The 22,749-nt window shown below is 43.8% G+C and overlaps 1 protein-coding gene across 5 annotated transcripts in view; it reads left to right on the plus strand.

Annotated features, from left to right (window-relative positions):
* HOXB9 (homeobox B9) overlaps positions 1–21,971 on the plus strand; it is a 45,459-nt gene extending 23,488 nt beyond the window's left edge. The window contains exons 1-3 of one of the 5 annotated variants that reach the window (XM_079949981.1): positions 13,898–14,834; positions 16,480–16,578; positions 18,465–21,971. In XM_079949981.1, coding sequence (XP_079806107.1) covers positions 14,321–14,834; positions 16,480–16,578; positions 18,465–18,700 — 849 coding nt within the window. In that variant the 5' untranslated portion in view covers positions 13,898–14,320 and the 3' untranslated portion in view covers positions 18,701–21,971. Of the gene's footprint in view, positions 1–13,892; positions 14,835–16,479; positions 16,579–18,464 lie in introns of those variants that run through there. The other 4 variants (XM_079949980.1, XM_079949983.1, XR_013832475.1 and 1 more) reach the window with 4 other exon arrangements.
* Positions 21,972–22,749: the final 778 nt, after the last annotated feature.

The following is a 22,749-nucleotide window of genomic DNA, read 5'->3' on the forward strand; positions in this document are numbered from 1 at the left end:
GTTGGGGAGATAATTCTGACCGTTTCCGGTGACAGCCGTTCTAGGCCTACAAAGCGCCGCGCCAATTGCCCAGGAGGGGACGGGGAGGCCGCGAGAGAGGCCTAGCGCCGGATTTACGGCGCAGCGGAGGGCCGCGCGGCAAATCTTGGAAGCAAACAAGGCCGCTGCGAAGCTCCACCCCCGGCCTCGCTCTAGATTTACGCCAGATGAAGTTGCAAAGCATTTTACTGTGGTTTGTGAGTGCGCACCAGGGCCTGTTAATTAAAAATGTCTCTCGCACGGCAGTGAATTCGCGGGAGAGAGAGAGAGGCTAAAAAGGAAGTCTCTGGCAATTTCCAACTCAGCAGCAGTCAAGCAGAAGCGTGGAGGACCTAGAAACTTGTGCGTCGATGCGCTGAGAGAGGAAGGCGAATCAGTCTAGCGGGAAGTTCTCCTGCGCATAGCAGCCAACTCCTACGAGCCCAATAAAATATTTGAGCCCCCCCCCCAAAAAAAAGTTGATGGGCATTGCCAATAAAATAGTGTGCACCATGCCATGCGATCGATTATGCGGGTTTACCTGCCTCCCTCCCCCCCAATATTCTACTCAAATTGGCACCCCTGCTCCTGCGCAAGCCTCGTTAAAGTGAATGGGGGCTCATCATTTCTCGAAGGCGGGCTTGCGCAGGAGAACTTCCCTCTTGCTCAAGGTAGGAGGAGGAGGCCATGCTTTTAAACAAGAGCTCTCGGGTTGAAACCGGATTGAGGGCATAGGTGATTCCAAACTTTTTAGGCTCCCTTCTTTTGGTTTTCATAATCTGGGGCATGAAAAAAAATAATCACCTGCACATCTGGGATGATGTTTAAAACCAAAGCAATCTCTCTTCCCCCACCCCGCCTCCCTCTTGCTTCCTTCTTTCCCACACCGGAGAACATTTCCAAGTTCCTCGTTTCCCTCCACTCGCCGCCGCCGCCCTCTTTCTCAGTAACTAAGATAACCGTACATTGGAAACAGCCAATTGGCAAAGATCTGCAATCTGTGTATCTGTCTCGTTCACAGAGATCCCCACCATAAAGACAGGAAGAGCGCTTAAAGGGCTTGCTCCTTTATTGTGGCAGGATCTTTGGCAGGCAATACAGTCCATTTCCTCGTACGCCGGAAGTGCTCCTTTCAAGTATTCCAGTCATTCCCCTTAACTTTATGGGAGTCTTTTGTTAGCTCAGTTTTATCAAGGGACCTCCCACCCACCCCCACCCCGTGGGTAAAATCTGTCGGGAAGATCTCCTGCGCAAGCATAGCACTACAGCACTCTTTTGCCCGGCTGCCTTCATTTCAGTGAAGTTTGATAAAGGACGATTTCCCGGCGGGATACATAGATAGATCCTTCTGCTTGTCTGCTTTTTTACCTTTTGTCGGCCAGGAAGGGCTGACCTAGAAAAGCTCCCATCTACACTAAATGAGCAATGTACAAGGCTACTTCAGGTTTCCCCTTTGCTGCTCCTCAGTAAATTACCCCCCCCCTACTCTGGACCCCGTTTCGGTGGAACTTACTTCTGAGTAAGTATATATGATGCTTCAGATGTCAGCCCTGACTTCTTCCTCCTTCTCCCACCGTACGCAGAGCTTTGGGGCAGCCCAACATCACTACTTAATATTCCTACTATTTTACAAATGATACAATTTATCTGGACTTTGCCACACTTTGCTTCTTAAAAGGAGAAAATTGAATTTCGAACCATTTGTATGGAAGCACGGGGGTGGGGTTGTTTCGTTTTTAGGGAATAGGAAGGTCTCCTGCGTAAGACCGCCGCTACTTCCACAAAAAAAGTAAAGAGAAGGGCACAAGGGCACATTTGTACATATTTCGTTCATCGCAGTCAAGCTTGTGTAGGAAAATTTCCCGAGTGGATTTCGATTTTAGTGTTAGCGTGCAACCAAAACGAACGTTTTCGTACCTAGGCCATTGTATATATATATATATATATATATATGGTTTTGAAAGTCGACTTTGATGAACTTTTAAAGAGAACAACCATCAAACGTGAAGTCTTGTTCTTTAATTTTATGGCAATGATATGATATAAACCTTTAACGCTTTTACATCTGTAGTAATCTGCTGCAACCTTAAGTCTTAAAATATTTAAAAGAATAAGAATAATAAACACCCAGAGTTGCAGACTGAAGGTACCAGTTGAATAAGAAACCCCGACTCCTCCGCATGGAAAAATATCTGCAGTCCTCACCCACCCAATATCACATAAAATCAGCCAGCCTCTCATACAAACAGTTTTGGGCTGCCAGAAATGTTCATTCCTCTTTATGCAGGTGTTTCACACTTAATTATTTTCCTTCTCTGTACGATCCTCCGGTATTAATTAGCAGTACTGTTCATACAAACAGAAGTTTTGCCCCTTACCTCAGGCTATCACTTCCTTTTGCTATCATAAACCATCCCATCCTAAACCAGGATTTAATCTGGATCAGGGAGAGTTTAGCCCTATAATCTATTCTTCTAACAAACACTTATTTAGCTACATAAGCATTAACTGGCACTCCATTCACGCACCCTAACCACGAGAGACAGAGGGACTCTGAACATGTGCAGGCTGCTTTTCCCTTCTCTGCGTGTAAACAATGGTATTCCTCACAAAACTACGATTTTAGGGCAGGACTTCCCGTTCAGAGCAAGTATCCAAGAGACACATTTGCGCCCCGACACCACCCCACTTGTTACGTAAACATGGAATTAAGTTAAACCCATTGGGTGTACTTCTTAATAAAGGAAATTTTCCTGCGCCAGCTCTATTGACAATGTAAGCTCCTAGCCGCTTTGAGTCTCGGTTTTGGGAGAAAGGCGGGGTAGTAGTAGTAACAGCAACAACAACTGTATTCAGGTGGGCTTAGTCTGGGGTAAGTGTGTGTTTAGGATTGCAACCTAAATGTGTGCTTCAGCTTCAATGTGGCTTGTAGAATAGGATTTCCTAGTGGATTGTGCCCAGTATGTTACCATTCAGGGAGATGCGTTAGGAAATTGGATTAATTTCCATTGATATAAATAGCGCTTATTTCCAACAAATCTGTTTACGATTGGCCGGCAATCTGCGCAATAGTAGAATATATCCGAGTGGGGGTGAAAATTGTAGGCAGAAGTTTTCCACCTAGTAAAAAAAAGTTCTCAATGTAGTTAGGCAGAAGTACTTAGTTTTAAGACAATTTGAACCCTGATGAGACCAGAATGCTTTAATTTCGGGAGTTTCGGATTACCTGTGGTCTATAGATATTGGGTATGTCGACAGACCTAAACGAAAGTGCAGGGAAACGAATGACACAATGTCGTTCTCACACTTACATGAGAAGTAAGATCCATTGGGGCTATTGGCGGTAACTCAGCAGAAGGTCGAAGCTGTGCGGTTTTTTACACGGTGTCTAAACGATGCAAGCAGAAGCTTAAACAGGTTATATTAACAGTAGCTGAAGGGTTTCGCCACGCGTGGCACTAAGGTCTTCTGGAACGGTGTCTTTTGAGGTTCAGTCGAGTTACTCTAGAATTAGTCTAGAATGAGATTGTAAACTCTAGCTACCTACATTCGTTTTTCTTCTTCTGCGCTAACAACACCCACATAGGCGACGGAGAACTCAAAGGCACTTTGAATGTCTCGTGTGAAAACACAGGTCATATGGGAAGTAGACCTCTGGTGCAAGTAGCATCTGAATCGTGCTCTTGCACAGTTTCCTGAACAGTTCAACCAGATAACCGAACCAGTTCAACCAGATAATTTTCCAGCCGGATTCCTGACCTCCGTGTTAAACACTTCTCCTAGGCCTTCCAGGATAATTTTGGCAGGAATTTACCTGTTGGGTTGGGACTTTATTGCTAACATGGTTGCTGAAATCGCGTAAGAATGGCTCAGAGGAGGAATGAGTCTGGCGATCCACTATATCACTACCTGAGAGGGGCATCTAGCTGACCACTGTTGGAAACAGGGAGCAGGGAAGGGCACCATTTTAGGTTAGTGGAGGCACACTTCAGATGCGGGACAGAAAGCATAGCAAAATTCAAAGACCTGCTTTCCTATATGCCCAAGATTAAACTACAAAAAAACAAGACAACACAACAACAACCCAAGACTGCATTTGAAGAGTATTTGTTGAGATTGTGTGTGTGTGTGTGTGTGTGTGTGTGTGTCTGTCTGTCTGTCTGTCTGTCTGTCTGTCTGTATACCTATCTGTCTTCGGAGATATACAGTGCTCCTGAGAAATTATCACACGTAGCCTGAAATTAGGGCCTGGGGAAGGCAAATGCTCCCCGGCCTCTCTAAATGGCACTCTGGAGAGCTGGCCCAGATGGACTTTTGCTCTGATCCACCCTTCCTTGGATTCTCAGCACATGTGCTCCGAAGCAAAACCATTAGAGGATCGGAAAGGCGGCAGTCCTCTACCCACTTACCTGGGAGTGTGCCCTCATTGTGTTGAGCGGAACTTCCTTTTCTAGTGAGCCTAGTCTCTCCTTTGCCGCTTTCATGGAACTAAGTTCCATTTTAAAACTGTGCGGCTTCTTTCCTCCGAAGTCTGTTCCGAATCTGGATCTATGTATGCCCCTTGGGTGTTCGGACAGAGCCTCGCTTGCATGCTGACATGGTAGGCGTTTCCCCCAAACATCTTAATTTGGAGTTCTGATTCTGTCGTGTGAATCGAGAGAAAGGGGAAAGTTTCTGCTGCTTTATCGGCCCCCCCTAACCTGACTTGATTCCACCACCCCCACCTGCCCGTTCTGCTTTTCTAAGGCCCTGTAACGGATATTTATACTCAGCAAAAAGGCAACGAACTGTGCCAGAAAGTTTATGCCTTGGCATTTGGCAGCAGTTCCTGATTGAGAGGAAGAGGTCAGGAAGTTTGGAAGGGGAGAAACGCTGCAAGAAAACCACGTTTACCCTTCCACATTTTGTGTTGGGCAAATTGTGTGTTGTTTCGTTTACTACAGCTGGGTCCTGAGAGTATTACCTATAGAATGATGTTCTGGATGGTATGCAACTAAATTTTACTCAGAGTAGACCCATTGAACTGAATGAACATGACTAAGCGGGGTCCATTAATTTCAGTAGGTCTGCTTGGAGTAAACTTTCGTTTCTGTCATAAGACTTGCTCCCAAATAATTATGCCAAGCCTTTAAAATCAGGAATGTGACCCCAGGTTTTAGAAACGAGTGATACTGAAATCCGTGGAGCTCACCTTTGGTGATATTGACTGCAAAATGTTTTTTGTTTTTCTTTTAATACCGTCAAAACTTACTTAGGATCGCCGGGCCTACCAGCAGGCTTACCCGGAAGCGAATGACACTGAAATCAATGGGATTTATTTCCAAACCTACATGCTTAATATTGGGGTTGTAAATCTATGAATGGATATTGGCCGCAATTAACAATTCACTCCGGAACAGTCCAATTAGCTAGAGCAGGACTTTAAATAGATTGTGGATTGCGGCGCTGGTATTTGAATAACAACAGTAACGCGTTCGCACAGATTAATTCTAATAAATAAACATATCCATGGTTGACATATAGCGCACGGCCCACAACCCAGTTCAGTCCGAGAAGCTGGATTTCGGCAATTGGGATGAACTCCTAGAACATAACCACATGTCGACCAGTAGTTTCTGTGGGACTTGCTCGCAAGTGACTTCTGGAGAACGGCACCCTTAAACTGACTTGGGTAATAAGCACTTCGGCTGAAACTAGGTTTGTGATATTTATGCAAATTGGGGAAAACTCTTACACTCTTAGGTTTGCCGGCTGCCAAAACTTTAACTTTTAAAGGTAATTCCAAAGTAAGCGTAGCAGAGAATTGGAGATAAACCAAAATTCTACATGATTGCTGGGGGGCGGGGTGTTTGAAAAGGTGCTGCTGTGATCTACTCCAAGTTTACTTTTTCCCTCTCTCCAGTCTGTTGCTTTCTGTTTATGGATGCTTGCTTTTTTTCCGGACCATCCCAAAGAAAGAAAGAAAAAGTTAAGATCGGTCTTACCTGGAGCCGAGTCCCGCGTCTTTGCGAAGCGCAACATAAATGCATAAACGCATGTCTTTGCAAAATGAAAACAAAAACACCACGCACACCCATGCTGGGCCAACTGAGGGTTATGGCCCCGTGCCCCCCCCTTCCACACACACATATGAAAGACAACGAATAGCAACTTTGGGCAGATTCAGTCTCTGGAATTCACGGTTCCCCTCCTCACACCTACCCAACCCCAATCTTCCTTGTTCTCTTTCTTTGGTTCCTTCGTATTGAGGGATGTTAACATATTTCTACAAATGTAATACAGCGTGAAAAGAGCAGTCTGTCTGTGTCTGTGTCTCTGTCTCTTCCCCGCCCCCTTTAAAAAGCAAGGCTTCCTGCTACAGATTATATGGAAGTAATACTTGAGAAATTTAAGTGCATTACGTGTGTGTGTGTGTGTGTGTGTGTGTGTGTGTGTGTCCTTTCTGGGGGTCACACGCCAACCACCACATCTCACGGTTTGTTAATCCGACTCTTCGCATAATAAAGTTTTAAATAATGTCTGGGCGCTGGGTAACACATACACATCTAAGGCGATACTAGAAAGTTTACTCTGATGCCTTCCTAAGCACTGTTGTCCAAATCACCCAGATACATACACCCAACTTTTTAAAAAAATGTTATTGGCAGATGGCAATCGGAAGTAAAGTATCACTTTACTTTGAACTTTCGTTTACGTAGGATCGCGGCCCTCCGACAATTCCCATTGCTGTTAAAAGGATGAGTTGTTCCGCACACAACCGAGTTGAACCAGAGCAGCTGGTTGTTGAATACCAGCCGTCGATGACAACCAATAAGAGCGATATTGCATTAGACCATGGGCATCCTTATCCTAAGCTCATTTATTTGGGGGGAAAGTCTCTCATCGCTGATTTCAGTAAAAGGGATGCTAACTTTATGGACAGATACAATGGGGTATGCGCAGGAGTGTGAACTTGGAAGTTCCATTGGAATCAATAACATTTATTTGCGAGTAGATAGCTTTAAAGTTTGTGCGCGCGCGCGTTTGTGTGCAAGATAACTATTGCCTAATGGAACTGATTAACCTGTCTTAGACACAAAATTAGAGTGATACTGCAGAGAACATCCACAATAGATATGACTTCCTTTGTTCCTTAAATTAAGTTCGTTAGTCACTCAAAAGTTTATTCCATACATATTCCACACTATCACTCTCCCCAAGCTCCCGTGGATTTTCTTGACAGTTAAATGCCACCCATTTCCACTGAATTTACTCTTAAGCAAATGAGATGAATCCCCACAACCTTCAGACCCATTGTCTTGCATCTAAGCTAGCCAATGTAGCAACCCTACTTCCAGCAATAATATACGGAAGTTGTTCGGTGATGGGATTATTTCGACTCTTTTCTCAGGGTGGTATTTAACTAAGTGTTTGCCCACACAAGACCCACTGAAACGAATGAGCATGACTAAGTTAGGTCCATTTATTTCAGTGCGTCTACTCTGAGCAAAACCTAGTTGAATACCACCCCCAGTTTCGGATCTAGGTTTTCTCTCTCTAATTTCGACTATACTCTCTGGGAATCTTAACCCTAAAGGGTGAACATCTTGGTTCCCAGACAGCTAATATTATTAAATGTCTGATTCTCAATTCTCTGGTTTTCCTTTATTGGGGTTCCTTTTTGTAACTCACACAGGCTTCTAACTTTACAAGGGATCTCTAACTGGTTTACTAACTGCTAAGATTATAAAATGCCGCTTGGAATTGTGTTTTTAAAGTTAGGTCTAGTTTCTGGTCCGGGAGTATTAGCTACATGTGTAAATTGTTTTGCTTCCCTCCGGAGAAGGAATTTTCTCACTCTCCCCTCCCCTCCCTCCTTTCCTCCACTTACTTAAAAGTGGGTGGGGGGAGAGAGAAAAACTCTTTAAAAAACTCCAAACGGTAGCATTCATAACCCTGGGTTAGCACAGGAAATGGAGAAAGGTAGATTTCTTCTTGTTTCTTTTCTTTTTTCTTTTTTGCCCCATAAAGGTTACAAAAACATATTTGATTTAAAACAAAATAAAGTTTTCAAATGCAGGACTCTCCCCGGCCATCTCGCCCCCCTCCCCACTCTCAGAACTAAAGTTTCTTTCATAACCTGTAACAGGCTGTCCAAGTTTGTTTTCTGTTACCTGGTCTTGGGGGTTCTGGTGTTGTTGGTTTTTTTATAGAAATAAAAGTGTGTGCGATGTTCTTGAGTTGTAAATTAACAACAGCAAATGTTAGGAGTTGGAGGAATCCTGAGAGGCGTATTTGAGGCTACCACGAGGTAGACTCATAAAATATACCACCATTCGCCCTTTAAAACAGTTCGATCCACAACGTGGAATTCTCTGGCTTGACCCACGCCTCTCTAACTTAAGCACCTCTGCTTCTGAATAAAGAAAGAGAAATGAATGAAACTTTCTACTAAATAAATGCTCTTAGGAGGTCAGTGTTAAACAGACCCCTGTATACACGTTTTCTTGAAAGTAAGATTTCATTGAGTCTTCAAGGACACCCTCGCCTTGAACGAAACTATCGCCTCTGTTCAAAACCTTTTCCACTGGAAATCCACTAGGGCTCACGATTCAGCTCCCAGCCCATCCAAAGTAGCCCTTGGCTAACCAATCAGACTACTCAGTAGGATTTGGGTGTTGGCTTTAGGATTACAGCCTTAACTCACTCACTTGAAAGCCACATCCATTGTAATCAGAGGGACTTAACTTGATATCAAATGCTGTTGGCCAAAGTGTTCGTTTCAATTAAAGTCATTTGGGCTTAATCCTGGTATCCGATTTCAAAAGAGCTGCCCTTCTAAGGCTTAGAAGTCATCTTGCTCAGCGTCTGTGGTACTGAAATAGCCTTAAAGTTGATGAAACTATTTGTGGGACCCACTCTAGAAGCCTGAAGGTGGACTTCTCGAACCAAAAGTTTTCCAAAGCTGGATAGCAGTCAATGAGTCTATTCTGTTCGAAGACTGTTGACCTACTGGCAAAGTGCCTGTGCAGGGGGACCAGCTTTGCCCCACATATTAGGTCCTTAAACTAGAGATAGAGGAGACAGGTGAGGGGGCCCTGCTTATCTGGGTAGGGTGTCTTACCGCCCTAGCTCTCCCTCTGGTGCTGCCTGTGGAAGCTTGCAATCTTTTTTAAAAAGAAAAGGCTACTTGCTATTTGTCATTCCTCTCACTTTCCAACCGAAAGCTATAGGGATCCAAGCCTATCCCCTGAAACACTTTTCCCGGTGAAATAGGACTCACACAAAATTTGGACCCCAGAGATTTTATCATTCAGCCAGAAGATAAAATTGTGAGAGGGGAACACTTCGTTTTAAAGGAGTTACGTCTGCTGCACATTAAATAAATTTACTGGATTTTTCTCTCTCTCCAAAAGGAATTGTTTTCAGCATGCAAAACATCAAACCGAAGGTTAGCGTGTGAACGTGCGATTTGGCAATAAATTTCCATAAGAAATGTTCTTTGGACTCCCCCCCCCCCCACCAGTCGAAAACAATGAAGATGTTTTTGAGCAGTCCACTGCAGTCTACTTTAATAATAAAAATAATAATGGAAGAAGCCCGTTTAGCTGGTTGGCTATAGACGTTCCATTTATTTTGTAGATATATCACAGGTCTTTAAAGCCATTTAAGCAATTAATGGAACAGAATCTCATTTTATCTTTGAAATCTACTACCTGAGCTAACGGTATTTGTCTAACGTACTCCATCCAGTCCACAAACCAGAACATATCCGTACTACGACCCCAAACCCAAGCATTTGGAGCTATAAAGTCCCATTGATATAACTCCAGGTACTCCAGTTTAAATGGGTTGATGACTGGGAAGTTTGGAGGTCTATCTGGTGACGGCTATCTCATAGCTGTAATCTTGTTGAAGTCCCTGTTGTGTTCTTAGTAAATTGCCCTTTAGGAATATTGAGGGTTGGGGAAAACTCTTTCCCTTTTGCTTAACTGTTTTCCGAGCATGCATGCATCTCCGTTTGGTATTTAATTTTCAACAAAAATAATAATATTTAAGGAAATAATATCCCCAAACCAGGCAAAATAATTGCCTCCCTCCGATATGGAATCATCCAAATGGACCTGGTATTTAGCCTCCCGCAAGAGAACGCGAGGAGTTGACCTGCATGGCAGTGCATATTTTTTAAAAAGGAGAAGAAATGAAAATTAATGCATCCCTGGATAAAACTCCAGTGGATGAGAAGGCAAATGACTTTTGCAGGTCTTCTTGTGTGGTTTACTTCGCTGGGGAATCCCTCAAAGCCCTGGGTTCTACTTCAGGGTAACTCTCCTGAAGTCATTTTGGTATGAATTTATATACTCAAGAAAATTATATACTCGGCTGCTGACATGCCTCATAATTATTTATAGGAGGTGCCTGAGGATTTTCCAATAATATATTTATTACAGGTAAAACATGGACAATTTATCTTGCAAAACACCGAACAGGTGTTTCCTTTCAATTAATGTTCAGTAAATTTCATCGCTATTTAATTTTTTAACCCCTTCCCCAAGAACAGCTAAAAAATGTCTGTTTATCCATTGCTTGTCTAAACCGCCCCGTCAGTCAACAAGCCGGCCTTTCCCTTTCCACAATGCCTTTAAATCATCTCTCTTACATTTTTCTTTCGCTCTAAAATCTAGAGAGCGGCCCCAAAACAGAATGATTAAAAAAACAACCCAGTAATTTCTGGAATACCATAAAACAGAACGCACGCTTGATTTCCAGTTGTAATTACACTGGGGGCCTTTTTCAACCCGAAAGGGGGTGGGCGTCTCTAAGTCTTGAATACATATCTATGAAATTAGGAAAATTAAACAAGAGGTTGATTTAAGGAATTATTTTTGTGTTGTGATTCTCCCCCCCCACACACACACAATATTTCTCTAGAGATTCAAAGTAATGACACCAAGCAGTGATGCAGTGTTACAGGAAAAGCCTATAGTTCTAGGTAAAAGCAAACTGAATTCGGATCTCATTGAAGGCCATAATAATTCTGCAACTGACCACACAACTTACCCCAAATGCTACCACGATTCATTTTACATACTATGGCTGCCAAATCGTGAGAGCATGATCCAGACAACGTTAAACACATTTGAAGGCTCCACCAGTTTCAATGGGAGTGTGAGGCACTTAAGTTTAACTCTCCGACTGAAACCAATAGGCCAAAAAACGTTTTAAGTTTGACTTGGGGTGCTTAAGGCTGCAGACTCTCTTGGAGGTAAATCCCATGGAACTTGCTACTACATACTGCTGAATAAACAGGCATAGCATCCGGCTGTAACATTTCTTTCTTTCTTTCCTCCCAGAGGAAAGAGAATCTCGAGGTAGATGAGATGCAGGCAGTGATCTAGATATTGGTTTCAGGTGTTTTTTGAAACCTTCAAGCGCAAAAGAACTTTAGTCTGTCTAATCCCCTATCTATGCCCCTGAATGCATGTGCTGTCCACCAAGTCAACTATCTTTTCTGTTTCCTTTTTGACTCCCTGCCTCTATCACAACACTAAACATATTTTACTCTGAAGTAGGTTTCATTGGTCCCAAAGGAACTTACTTCCAAATAAGTATTCTTTATATTTCATTCTCTTTCTCTTTCTCGTTCTCTGGCTTCTTTTAATTATTTTTTTAAACCTGTACCAGTCTTTCTGTCTTGTCTTTCCTTCAATCTGTTCCTATTCATTTTTGTCTCTCGATACGATCCTTCCTCCATCTCAGATCTGATCTGCTACCTACCAACACAGGACCTTGGTGTGCAACACACAGACACACATCATCTCCATCCTTTTGAGAAGATTACTTGAGGAAAATGACAGCCTTCTTTTGGACGTGACGTTGTTGCTGATCTTGGGCTAATTTTCTTCATGGCACAGCATTATTCTCTGTAAGAATGAGTGGTTCTCTCAAAGAGAGCAACCGCTTAATCGAAGCCCTTCTGTCCTCGCAGAACGTACCTTTCGCCTGCACCAGTACTGAACAATTATTCCGTGCTGCATTTTGGACCAAGGGTGTTGGACAACCCTTGGTGTGAGAACTCGGGGTCTTTTTCACCCTCTCTGTCTCTCTCTAGTGCCGGAAAGGTTGTGGGGCTGTGTCCAGTTAAAACCTCTGTCGAACACTTCCTGCTCTGCTAGAAGGAAAACTGAACCCACCGCGTTGCAAAAGACGAATTTACGATAGGGCATTGTGTGAGATCCTTGACAGAGACAGACAGCTCGATCTGCAAGACTGTTAAGCCGAAGCTCGTTGGGATATTTTAGTCATTTTAGGCCTATTGGGCACGCCCTACGGCTCTGAATCTACTTACTTGGAAGTAAATCCCACTGAGATAAGTGGACATAAACTCTCACATGAATATACTTAGGGTCTGGGTTGTCAGCCTACACGCCACAGCGGTTGGCTTGGACATAACTGCTCCGGAGCAAATACGCTGTGAGATGTTGTAGTGTGATCATTGATTGAAACATACAAGGCTTCTGCTTAACTGGATTGGATCTGGAGCATCAAAAAGGTTGAGAAGGAAGAGGGGATGGAGGGAGACGTGCGCTGATATGTTCAAGACACCCCTTGGGCTCCCCCCCTAAACACCCTCCTTTTCCACAGGCAGTAAATTCAAGGCTATAAAAATCAGAGAAAGCTAATGTAAGTTTTATTCAACTATTTAACCGTCTCAAGTCTAACGCCTTCTGTAAGGAAACAAAGAGGATCAGTACCGGATTGGACATTTTACAAGGGTAGTAAAATTAAAGTGCGTGTATATGGCGGGGAGGGGAGAGAGAGAGAGAGAGAGAGGAGTGTGTTGATTTCAGCGATGCAACTCAGCCTCTCCCCCCACCTTCCGTTGCTTTCAAAACAAACCGGGCTATTGCAGTAGAGACCCTATAGATCATCGATCTGTTTATCTGAATCTTGAAATGCACTCATATAGACAAACAAAACATTTAAACCTATAACTTCTCTTTCTTTATGTGTGTCTATATAGATGCATACCACATATATGGAGAGAGAGAGAGAGAGAGAGAGAGAGAGAGAGAGAAAGAGAGAGAGATCTGCCTATACACATATGCATATGTGGCGAGACTTGTTTTTTGTTTTTTTTAATTATAAGCTTATCATATGCTTTGGGCTTCACTTACAGGAGACAGATTTCACTCAGGCATGCATATTGCATATGCAGATGCACACCCGTGTATACACACACACACACACACACTGAGGCATACATAATACACACACGGCAGTGTTTAATATATAATGCACACAGACATTACTCTATACACACCCTTGACAGTTACGTTTAACCAGGGAAAGGAAGGCAACAAGATCAGGAAGTCATCCGATACCAAAAAAAAAAGAGTCTACTAATATTTTACTTCCAATCCACAATCCGCCCATAACGACCATCGCCATCTCCCGTACATACATTTCAAAGCCCTCCATTGTAACCCTCGCGAAAGGTATCACCTCCCTCTTTTAGAAAACTTTAGAGGAAAGCCAGCGCAATATATATTGCCCTCCCTCAGCTGAACAACACGGGTACCTCGAAGGAGAGTGAGCGGAGTCTAGAATTACACAGTTTATAGATGTGGAGAGGGGGTGGAGGATGCGCGGGGGGTGGCGGTGCACGGAAAGAGAGAATTTCCCCCAGAAGAGTGTTAGTGAAGGCAAAGAGAGGGCAAAACACAGCATTTTTCTTTCATGTTTCAGAAAGGGATTGAGAGAGAGAGAGAGAGAGAGAGAGAGGGAGGGAGGAGGGGGGAATCTATTAACCCCCACCCCCACCCCACGCCACCTCCTCCCCTCCCCACCCGCGTTTGCACTGTACGTTTCGCGCTTTCTGAACTCCCGACGTTTTGCAACATTGCATCAACATAACACAATCCATCCTTGATATGGAATGCAGAGGGCGGTTTGACAGCCCAGCGCAACCCCCTCCGCTAGGATTGATTTACGCCTGCCCTGACGCTTTATCAGCCTGACGAAAAAAGTTTGACCAATCATTTTGCTGGAAGCTCCCAACCCGGCAGTCCCGACTGTACTTTTTCTTGGCTAGGAAGTTGATGCTGGAGGAGAAAAGGGGGTTAAAGGCAGAGTGTCGCCTGTGGTTTCTTTCTTTTTTCTTTTTCCCCTTATTTTTTAAATTTTTTTAAATGCTTCCCCTCTATATACCCTAATACCTATAGAGCCTGCTTAACTACAGATCTACTCTCTCTTTTTTTTTATTATTGCTTGCTTGCTTTTTCCCCTTCACTGAACCGTGGGGCTCGTATGATGTCCAAGAATGTCCATTTCTGGAACTCTTAGCAATTATTATGTCGACTCCATTATAAGTCATGACAGCGAAGACTCTCCCGCCGCCAAATTCTCTTCCGGGCAGTATTCAAACTCCAGACAAACTAGCCACAGTGAACACCTCGAGTTCCCCTCTTGTAGTTTCCAGCCCAAATCCTCCGTTTTCAGCGCTTCCTGGACGCCACTGACGCCACACACGGCTGCTACCCTTCCTTCGGTCTACCATCCTTACATCCAGCATCAAAACGTCCCTACCTCCGAGAGCAGGTATCTACGGAGCTGGCTGGACCCCGTGCCCCGAGCAGAGAGCATAGCAGCCGGGCAGGGACCAGTTAAAACAGAGCCGCTGCTGGGACACCCCGGGGAGATCCGTAAACAGGGGACACAGGAGTACCATTTAGAAACTTCTGCTGGAAGGGAAGGGATCGCTTCCAATCAAAGGCCCAGCTTCGAGGACAATAAAGTTTGCGAAGGAAGCGAGGACAAAAGCAGGCCAGATCAAAGTAAGTTATAAAAAGTGAGGAAGTGAACAGCATAAAAACCTAAGAGGGGGTGTCATAAAACGGCACAATGGGAGAGGGAAGCTTAAAAAAATATATAACCAGGTCTTAAAAGAGAAATCTCTCCCTTCCCCCAGCCCTACTACGCCGCCACCCCCCCCAAAAAAAATCCCACTAGCGCTGTTCTAGCATTGGAGGGGGTTGGGGTGGCATAGATTTATCTGCTGCTTATTGCGATATGTATTTATTTATTTTTAAGTCAATGGAATATCAGGCAAAAAGGGAAAATGAGATTCGATCTTCCTTTCCCAGTGGTTTGAAGAAGGGCAAGTCACAATGTTTGTCTTGACTATATAGGAAAATGAGCAGCGGGGGAAAGTGAACCGGGAAAGATCGGCGTGTGTGTGTGTCTGTCTCTGCGGTTTTTATCCATCTAAGTTATACTCAAAGCAGGGCCATGAAAATGAATGGACGCCCGTCATTCATGTCCATTATTTTCAATGGGTCTACTCTGAGTAGGACTATCGTGGATCTTTGGATGGGGGAGGGGGGCGAGACCTGGGGAAATATGTCTGTTTTGTTTTTAAAGGGGGCCGAAAGAAGTTCACGTGGAGGAGTGAGGAGGGGGCTTTGTTACTCTGTGCCCTTGTTTACCCTGAAAGACCCCCGGTTCCCTCCGCCGCGCTTTCTTCTGTCATTCTCTCTCTCTCTTCCTGATTGTTGATTGTTGTTTGTTTATGAAATGCACCCGACATGCGTATGAATATTTCAGAGCCCAAAGCCGCCGCCCTCTCCCCCCCCCCCTCAACAAAACAGTAAAATGGGGAACGAGCTTAATTGGGTCTTTTATTTCCTAAAGGGGAACAGACTGGCAAACTCTTAAACTTAATCGTGTGCTTCATTTTGCAACCTGGTGGTGGGTGGTGGCTATTATCTCCCTTTCCTGCTCCACCACCCCACCCCTACGCGGAAAAATATATATATATATATAGCGAAAAGAGTTTGGCGAGGGATGGAGGTACAATAAAATATAATAGGAATCATCTTTGCCTCTTACGTATTCTTCAAGGTAAAGAAAGAGCATGCTCTGAAGGCTGTCTCCGCCGCCTTTCCCCCTGTGTGAGACGTTTCAAACAGCCGAAGAGCTCGATTCAGTATTTTGGTTGGTGGGGAAAGTATGACTTAGATGGTTTAAAATCTCAGCGCAAGTCATTCATCCGAGGCGAGGGCTCTCTGGGATTCTTGCGGGGGGCCGGGGGGTGGGATGCAATTTATCGATTTGTCACTATCTTTTCTCAACTGATTTTTGTTTTTATTTTTTAATGTTTTTATTATTATTATTATTATTATTATTTTAAAAATGTAAGTTCCCAGTCCGGCGGAGTTGGTGGGTGAAACAGCGAGGATTTTGAAGGGGCATTTGGCTATTGGGGCAGTTCTGTACGTCTTCGTCGCATTTCACTCAGCCTTGCACAGTGGGAGGGGGGCGAATAAGGGAGTTTTTTGTGTACTGTGTTTGTTGGGACGCTGGCAGGATATCTGGATCAGCGGCTGAAGAGAACGGTAGAGAAGAAGTAGAAGGGTGCTTAAAAAAAAAAGCTTATGTGCCCCCCTTTACCCTCCTCCCCACCCCCATCTTTCTCCCCAGCCCCGGGACTGAAGATAGATAAAACTCTTACCCAAGAACCCTGCTCGATTCCAGAGGCCCAGGCTGCCCAAGGGCGTCCTGTGCCATCTAGCTTAGAAGGTATGTTTGGTCTGATATGGAGAGAATGCTATAAAAAGAAGAAGAAGATGGAGGGAAAGAAGAAGGAGGAGGAAAAGTCCGTGGCAGAAGCAGAAGTTAATGTCTGACACTTGCCATGCCCTTCTTTCCCATTCGGGAAGCATTGCGCTTTTGAGAATCCACACTCTTCGAGAAGGTCTAATTTGTGTATATATAAATGTGTGCCATTTTGGGTTGTGTGTGGGATGGTGGGAGAGTAGCGTGCCAAGCGAACATTTCTCTTTTCTTTTTGTTTGTTTGTTTGTTTCCTGTTTGGGGAATAGTGTGAAATGAAAGATAAACTTGTTTTCCTGTGGCAGACGTCATGTTTCCTTGAAATGCCAAGAAATCACGCACATGCATACACACACACACACACACACACACACACCACTAAAAGGAGGGCCATTGGTGGAGATTTCATCCAAATGCCATTAAAAGATAGGTAGCTGTATTAATTATTAACAGCATGCCTCTTTAATATTTAATTCTGCCTATTAGAGCCAGTCACTTCTGTTGTGGAATCGGCTGCTCGGATTTGTAAGACGGGGGGAGCTAAACCTGGTTTAAAAAACAACTCGGAATGCATTTCATTTTGTAACTTGCAAGGAAATGGCATCGGTGCACCTCCTGCACCACTTAAAACGATCCCTAAGAAAGACAGAAGTTTGGCTTTGCACTATAAAACTCCCCGTTTGATTATCAACAAGAGTTTCAGTACTGACCAGCCGGCGCAGCTCAAATGTATTCTAGGTTTCTTTTGTCAAATATTCCGTCACAACGAGGCTTCTTTAATCTTGAATAGACCTATTACAATATAAATATATTGTCTCTCTCTCTGGGTGGGTGTGCGTTCCTACCTCCTTACGCAGAAAGAGGGATCCTAACCCTCATGAAGTTGTTTCCTGGATTACTGTTCGGGCTAAATAAATAAATAAACCCCCCAAACACTGGGAGCCATGCACAGTCCGCTGGGCAGGTCCTAGTATGTGTCTTGCGCAGGATAGCTTCCTGGTGAATTGTGGCCTGTCTTCATTGTCACCCTGTGCTTCTCCAGAGTCTTTTGCGGTGCTTACGAGGACCGTGATGTAAACACCTCTTTCCGGACAACACATGCAGGCAACAACAAGCAATTGGTTTACCCGCTGGCAGGGGTAGCTAGGGTGTCACAGGTCTTCTTTTTTAAAAAGTAAATTATAAGAAAGCAAAAGAGGAGGGGGGAGTGCTAAATTATGCATAGTTTTATATGAATCAATTTGTATATATGACACTTCGCTAGGAAGGCAATCTGCGCGCCACGATCCTCCAAAGATGCGCAGGAAATAAAGAGTACTGTAGAATACTATGACATCTTCCCATAGTGTTCATCTGACAATAGACCCTTCCTTCCTTCCTTACGTCCATCCATAATCTCCCATCTATCTATATATAGAGAAACAGATGGACACTCTCTGTGTGTGTGTAAATATATTTCATCCTTCCTTCCTTTCCATTCAACCAATAGCTGCATCATTTGCTATAGTCTCTAACCACCTTCCAGTGTCAGAAAAAGGCTCCGTTAACTTTCCCTTTTTAGCATCAGTTTCTGCCCCAGACATATATCCAACCTTGCACATAAATGTTCAAATATTATGAGGCATTCTTTCTACAACTGCTCGCTTGTTGCTTTTTCAAAGGTGGCTTTCATTTATAACCTGTAATGTACTTGAGGGGTGCCCCTCTTACGTGGGTGCTCCTCTTCTCCCAGTTCAAAAGTTGACCAAGAGTCCCTTCTTCTGAGGAAGCGGTGTGTGTGCGTGGGTTGTGTGTCTCTGTGGATTCCAGTGGCGCTTGTCTGACGGGGCCTCCTCGCTGTCTTTCTCTTCCAGGTAACCCTGCAGCCAACTGGTTGCACGCTCGCTCTTCCCGGAAGAAACGATGCCCCTACACCAAGTACCAGACCTTGGAACTGGAGAAGGAGTTTCTGTTCAATATGTACCTCACCAGGGACCGTAGACACGAAGTGGCCAGGCTCCTCAACCTGAGCGAGAGACAAGTCAAAATCTGGTTTCAAAACCGAAGGATGAAGATGAAGAAAATGAACAAGGAGCAAGGGAAAGAATGATGCTTCCCTTCTCCCTTTCCACACCCCTCCCTCTTCTCACCCCCAATTTTGGCCCCGTCTCGAAACTTATATGCTGTATATTTATGGGCACTGACTTCCCAGCGGTGCTTCAGATAGCAACGAAACCACGCCAAACCCGAACAGACCACCGTGGTTTGCATGCAAAGGGTGCCCATAATAGGAATGCACCTGTTTTCATCCCGTTGAGTCTTTCTCACTGTTAAAGATTATTGACGAGGTAACGCCAATTTGGGGCACATGTTTGTTTGTTTGTTTGTTTGTTTGTTTGTTTCCCCTTTGGGTACATGTGTTCCTTCTACCGAGATAACTGAGAGGGTCCCATCTATGCACATAAGTCGTTCTTTCGGATAGTCCTTATAGAGCCCCTCAGCTGGTCCCTCCAATGAAAATAAGCATCTACATCTGACAAGTGCTCTGTCCCGAACACAAGGTACCTTCCAACCTGGGGTTCCTCTGGGCAAACTGCTTAGAAATGAACGGAGGAGTTCCACGGCAACAGTGGAGAGTCCTGGGACCGGGGGAATTGTGCCTCTCAATACCTCCCCCCCATCTTATATTCCTTTTCCTATGGAGAGGAGATGGCCACATCGCTCTCCACGGAGCAAAAAGCGAATCCGATAAGGAATATCAAATGAAGGGAACCAGTTAAACTCACCAACTTTTCGAGGACTTCGCCTCCATTTCTTGAGGGTCAGAAGAAATCCCATTGCGCAGGGAACCCGCACCCCCCTTCCTTTACATATATTCAAATGGGGCAGGAGAGAGGTTTATTACTGAGACACGGGTGCCATTTTCACAAATGAAGCCCACCGCCTAATCAAGGGTGCAAGGGAACCATCCCGAGGCCAAACAGGGCGCAGGGCTTTTGCGAGGCCTCCCCTTCCTTGCGCAGGAGAACTTCCCCACAGCCACCACCGCGTTGTGCTTCTCCTTTCCCACGAAGTTTGGTTTTAACTTTTAAAGAGACGAGCCGTGTTGAGTTTTGGGGAAGGGGCGCACGCTGGCTTTGCAAAAGTGAAGAGAAGGCTGTTCCCACCTGTGCTCGATTCTTTATCATTTGCAGTGAAAATGAATTTCCGTGAAACCGTTAAAGGGCCAAGTGTGGGGTGGGGGTCCCTGGGTCTTCCTTTCGCCCCACTCGCCCATCCACCCTCTCTTTCTCCTTCATCCAGACTTCTGCTGAGAAGTTTTGATACTTGAATGTTTCAAGGGATGTTTTCCCTTATACCCCATTGCTCCTGGAAGACATATATAAATCCATCTTTCATGTTCACATGAAAAAGAACTCTTGAGTGGCATAAAAAGGTCGCTATGGCATTTGGGGTGGGAACTGCCCCACAGATAGACATCCTTACTGTTTACAAAAAGGGGACAAAGAAAGAACTCCCATTTCATACTCGGAAAAATGGGGTGACCATATCTGAAATCTCTGCTGGGGTCCTACCCCACTCCCTTTGAAATCGCCCCACATGGGGTTCTGTTTCCCCATGTGTTTAAAATAGTTTTATCCCCACCCGACTCCTGTCCATCTTTGGTAGGACTTGGGAAGGGGAAGTAGGTAGGTAAGTAACTTTAGTACAAGGTGGTTTTACGGCGCGTACGGATTTTCGTTCTTTTGTTTGTTTTCATAGAGGGGGGGAATGTGTTCGTGGTTGTGCTTTTGTGAACGTTCCGCTTGTTTTCTGTGGCTTTTAGGAATATAAAAATTGGGTCTGTACCTGTTAGTTCCAGAGCTGGCGAAAAATATACATATAGAAACACGCCCCCCACTCGCTTCAAGCCTTCGTATGACCCCCCACCCCCTTCTGATTTACCACTTCTAGAAAGGACACCTTTATGTGGTGGAAAAGTTTTCCTAGAAAAACAATGGGGATGGGAAATTAGGTGGGGAGAGAGAGAAGAAATTAATGTCTGTCTTTCGGAATGTTTCGAGACAAAACAGTCCCAGCAGAGAAATCTAATTTCATAGAATATTATATAGGACTTTTATACCATTTTTGCCTGCTGATAAGCAGTTGTGCTTTAGAGATTTGATAGGCATATTTTAATCTTTCGACACGGCGTGGCCTGGTTTGCAGGCTTTTCCTGAGGCGGGAAGGAAAGAATCCTTTTAGGGTTTTTAGTTCAGCGTCAAAGAAAATAAAATCTGCATTTTTTAAATAAGAGGGGTTTTTTTTGGGGGGGGTTCCTATCACTTTCTCTTAGAATCCTCCCGTCCTGTATAAGTTATTGGAGGGTGGGGAGCTTGCAGGAGTGATATTCGACGAGGCAAACTATAAGCGAATTCCTTTTTATAAAGGTTAAACTTTAGAGGGTCCCAGTGGCTTAAATTAGTCAAACTTCACCTTGTCTTATAAAACCAGTTCCCTAATGGAATTTCCAAGGAAGCGTCCTAATTCCAACCCCCTCCTACTAAGTATAAAATCGGAGGTGTTTTGTTTTGTTTTAGATAGTATTCTCATCACTGGAGTGTATTTTGAGCCAGCTGGGGTTGGGTAGAATTCTGCGGTTTTGTCTGTTTCAGTTTTTTAACTCGCTGGTGCACTAAGTGAATCTGAAACCCGACAGGACGCGGAGAGCATCTTTCAAAATAGCCCTGAACCCCCTTTCAGCGCTAACATTCACATTTTGTAAAGAAAGCCTTCTCTATAAATGTATTAGCATATTCACTCATTTTAGCCATAGGCTCATTCCTAGACCTTATTAGTGAAGACAAGAGAAGTTTTTTAAAACCGCATTTTTGCTAAAGCATGGATTAATAAACAGAATTAAAATTTAAAAATAAATAAATAAAACTAGCTGATTTCGTTAGAGGAAACTCTGTTCTTAAGAGTGAGAGAAAATGTTTGGAAAAACCTTCTGTTGTTTCTTCTGTTCCATCGGTTCAAAATTTATTTTCCACAGCTGTTTAATGCCTCAAAATAAAAACCGATTTTAGGGAAGGGAGACCCCCCTACCTATATCTCATTGTGTTATACTGCTTCTTCTAGAACTTCAGAATATTTGCAACTGTGTTCGTTTGTTTGTTTTCTTTACTGGCTATTAAGGGTGTGATAGTTTTGTATTGTTTTGTATTGTTTTGTATTGTTTTGTTTTCGTTTGGTCAGTGGCTCCCTTTTTTTTTTACGTCACTAAGAAAAGCTGATAATGATTCAATTTCGGCGCGTTTTTGTTTTCTTCCCGTGTGAAATCGGTTGCATCTATAAACCCATTCAGCAAAACAGAAATAAAGCGGTTCTCCGTCTTTCCATTTGTGGCGAAAAGAGTCGTTATTATTACTTTTTTAAAGCCAAGAAAAAGAATGGACGGACGGATGAATGAATGGATGGATGGCTGGATAAATGAGGGAAAGGGGGGTGGAGTATGTGAGTGAGTTAATATTATGTTTACACATTACAATTTGAGAGGCTTCTACATGCAATCCAATGATGGTGAGGCGAAGGTTCTTTTTCAGGGCTGGGAAGAAGTAGATCCAGGATCCCCCAACTTACTTTGGAGTTGAAAAGAAATAGAAAAGAAAAAAAAGAAATATAATGCAGCTCTGATAAACATATCTTGCCTTACAACTCATTCGCACGGCCAATAAGCTTTCATGTAATGATCCTTCCCCAAAGTGACTTGTCCTACATATTTCAATTAGAACCATTACCAACTGGGAAAGGGATATCCATGTGCTGTTTTTAATAGTGTTTTTCAATTACCCACGACAAAAAAAAATCAAAATAATGAGGCCAGAAACAAACCAACCACGATTTTCTTATAACACGAACCTTGAAATGTAAAGTTGGCTGATGTCAAAAATAAAAATAAACGCTCTGTTTTGATCATGGTGATGATTTCTTATTTTATTTTTGGAAAAATATATATATATTTTTTAAATTCAAGCTCTGGAAAGAGAAGGGGGAAATGATCGCTGGATCTAAGTGGAATAGAAGTGGGAGCGGGGCTTGTCATAAAAGAGAGAGCGAGAGAAGAAAAGTCTGCGCGGTAGGGCTGCAATAAAAGAATATGACCGCCATAAAACTTTA

Source organism: Podarcis cretensis (genome assembly GCF_951804945.1).
Source record: "Podarcis cretensis genome assembly, chromosome: 13".
In the NCBI taxonomy this organism is placed as follows: Eukaryota; Metazoa; Chordata; class Lepidosauria; order Squamata; family Lacertidae; genus Podarcis; species Podarcis cretensis.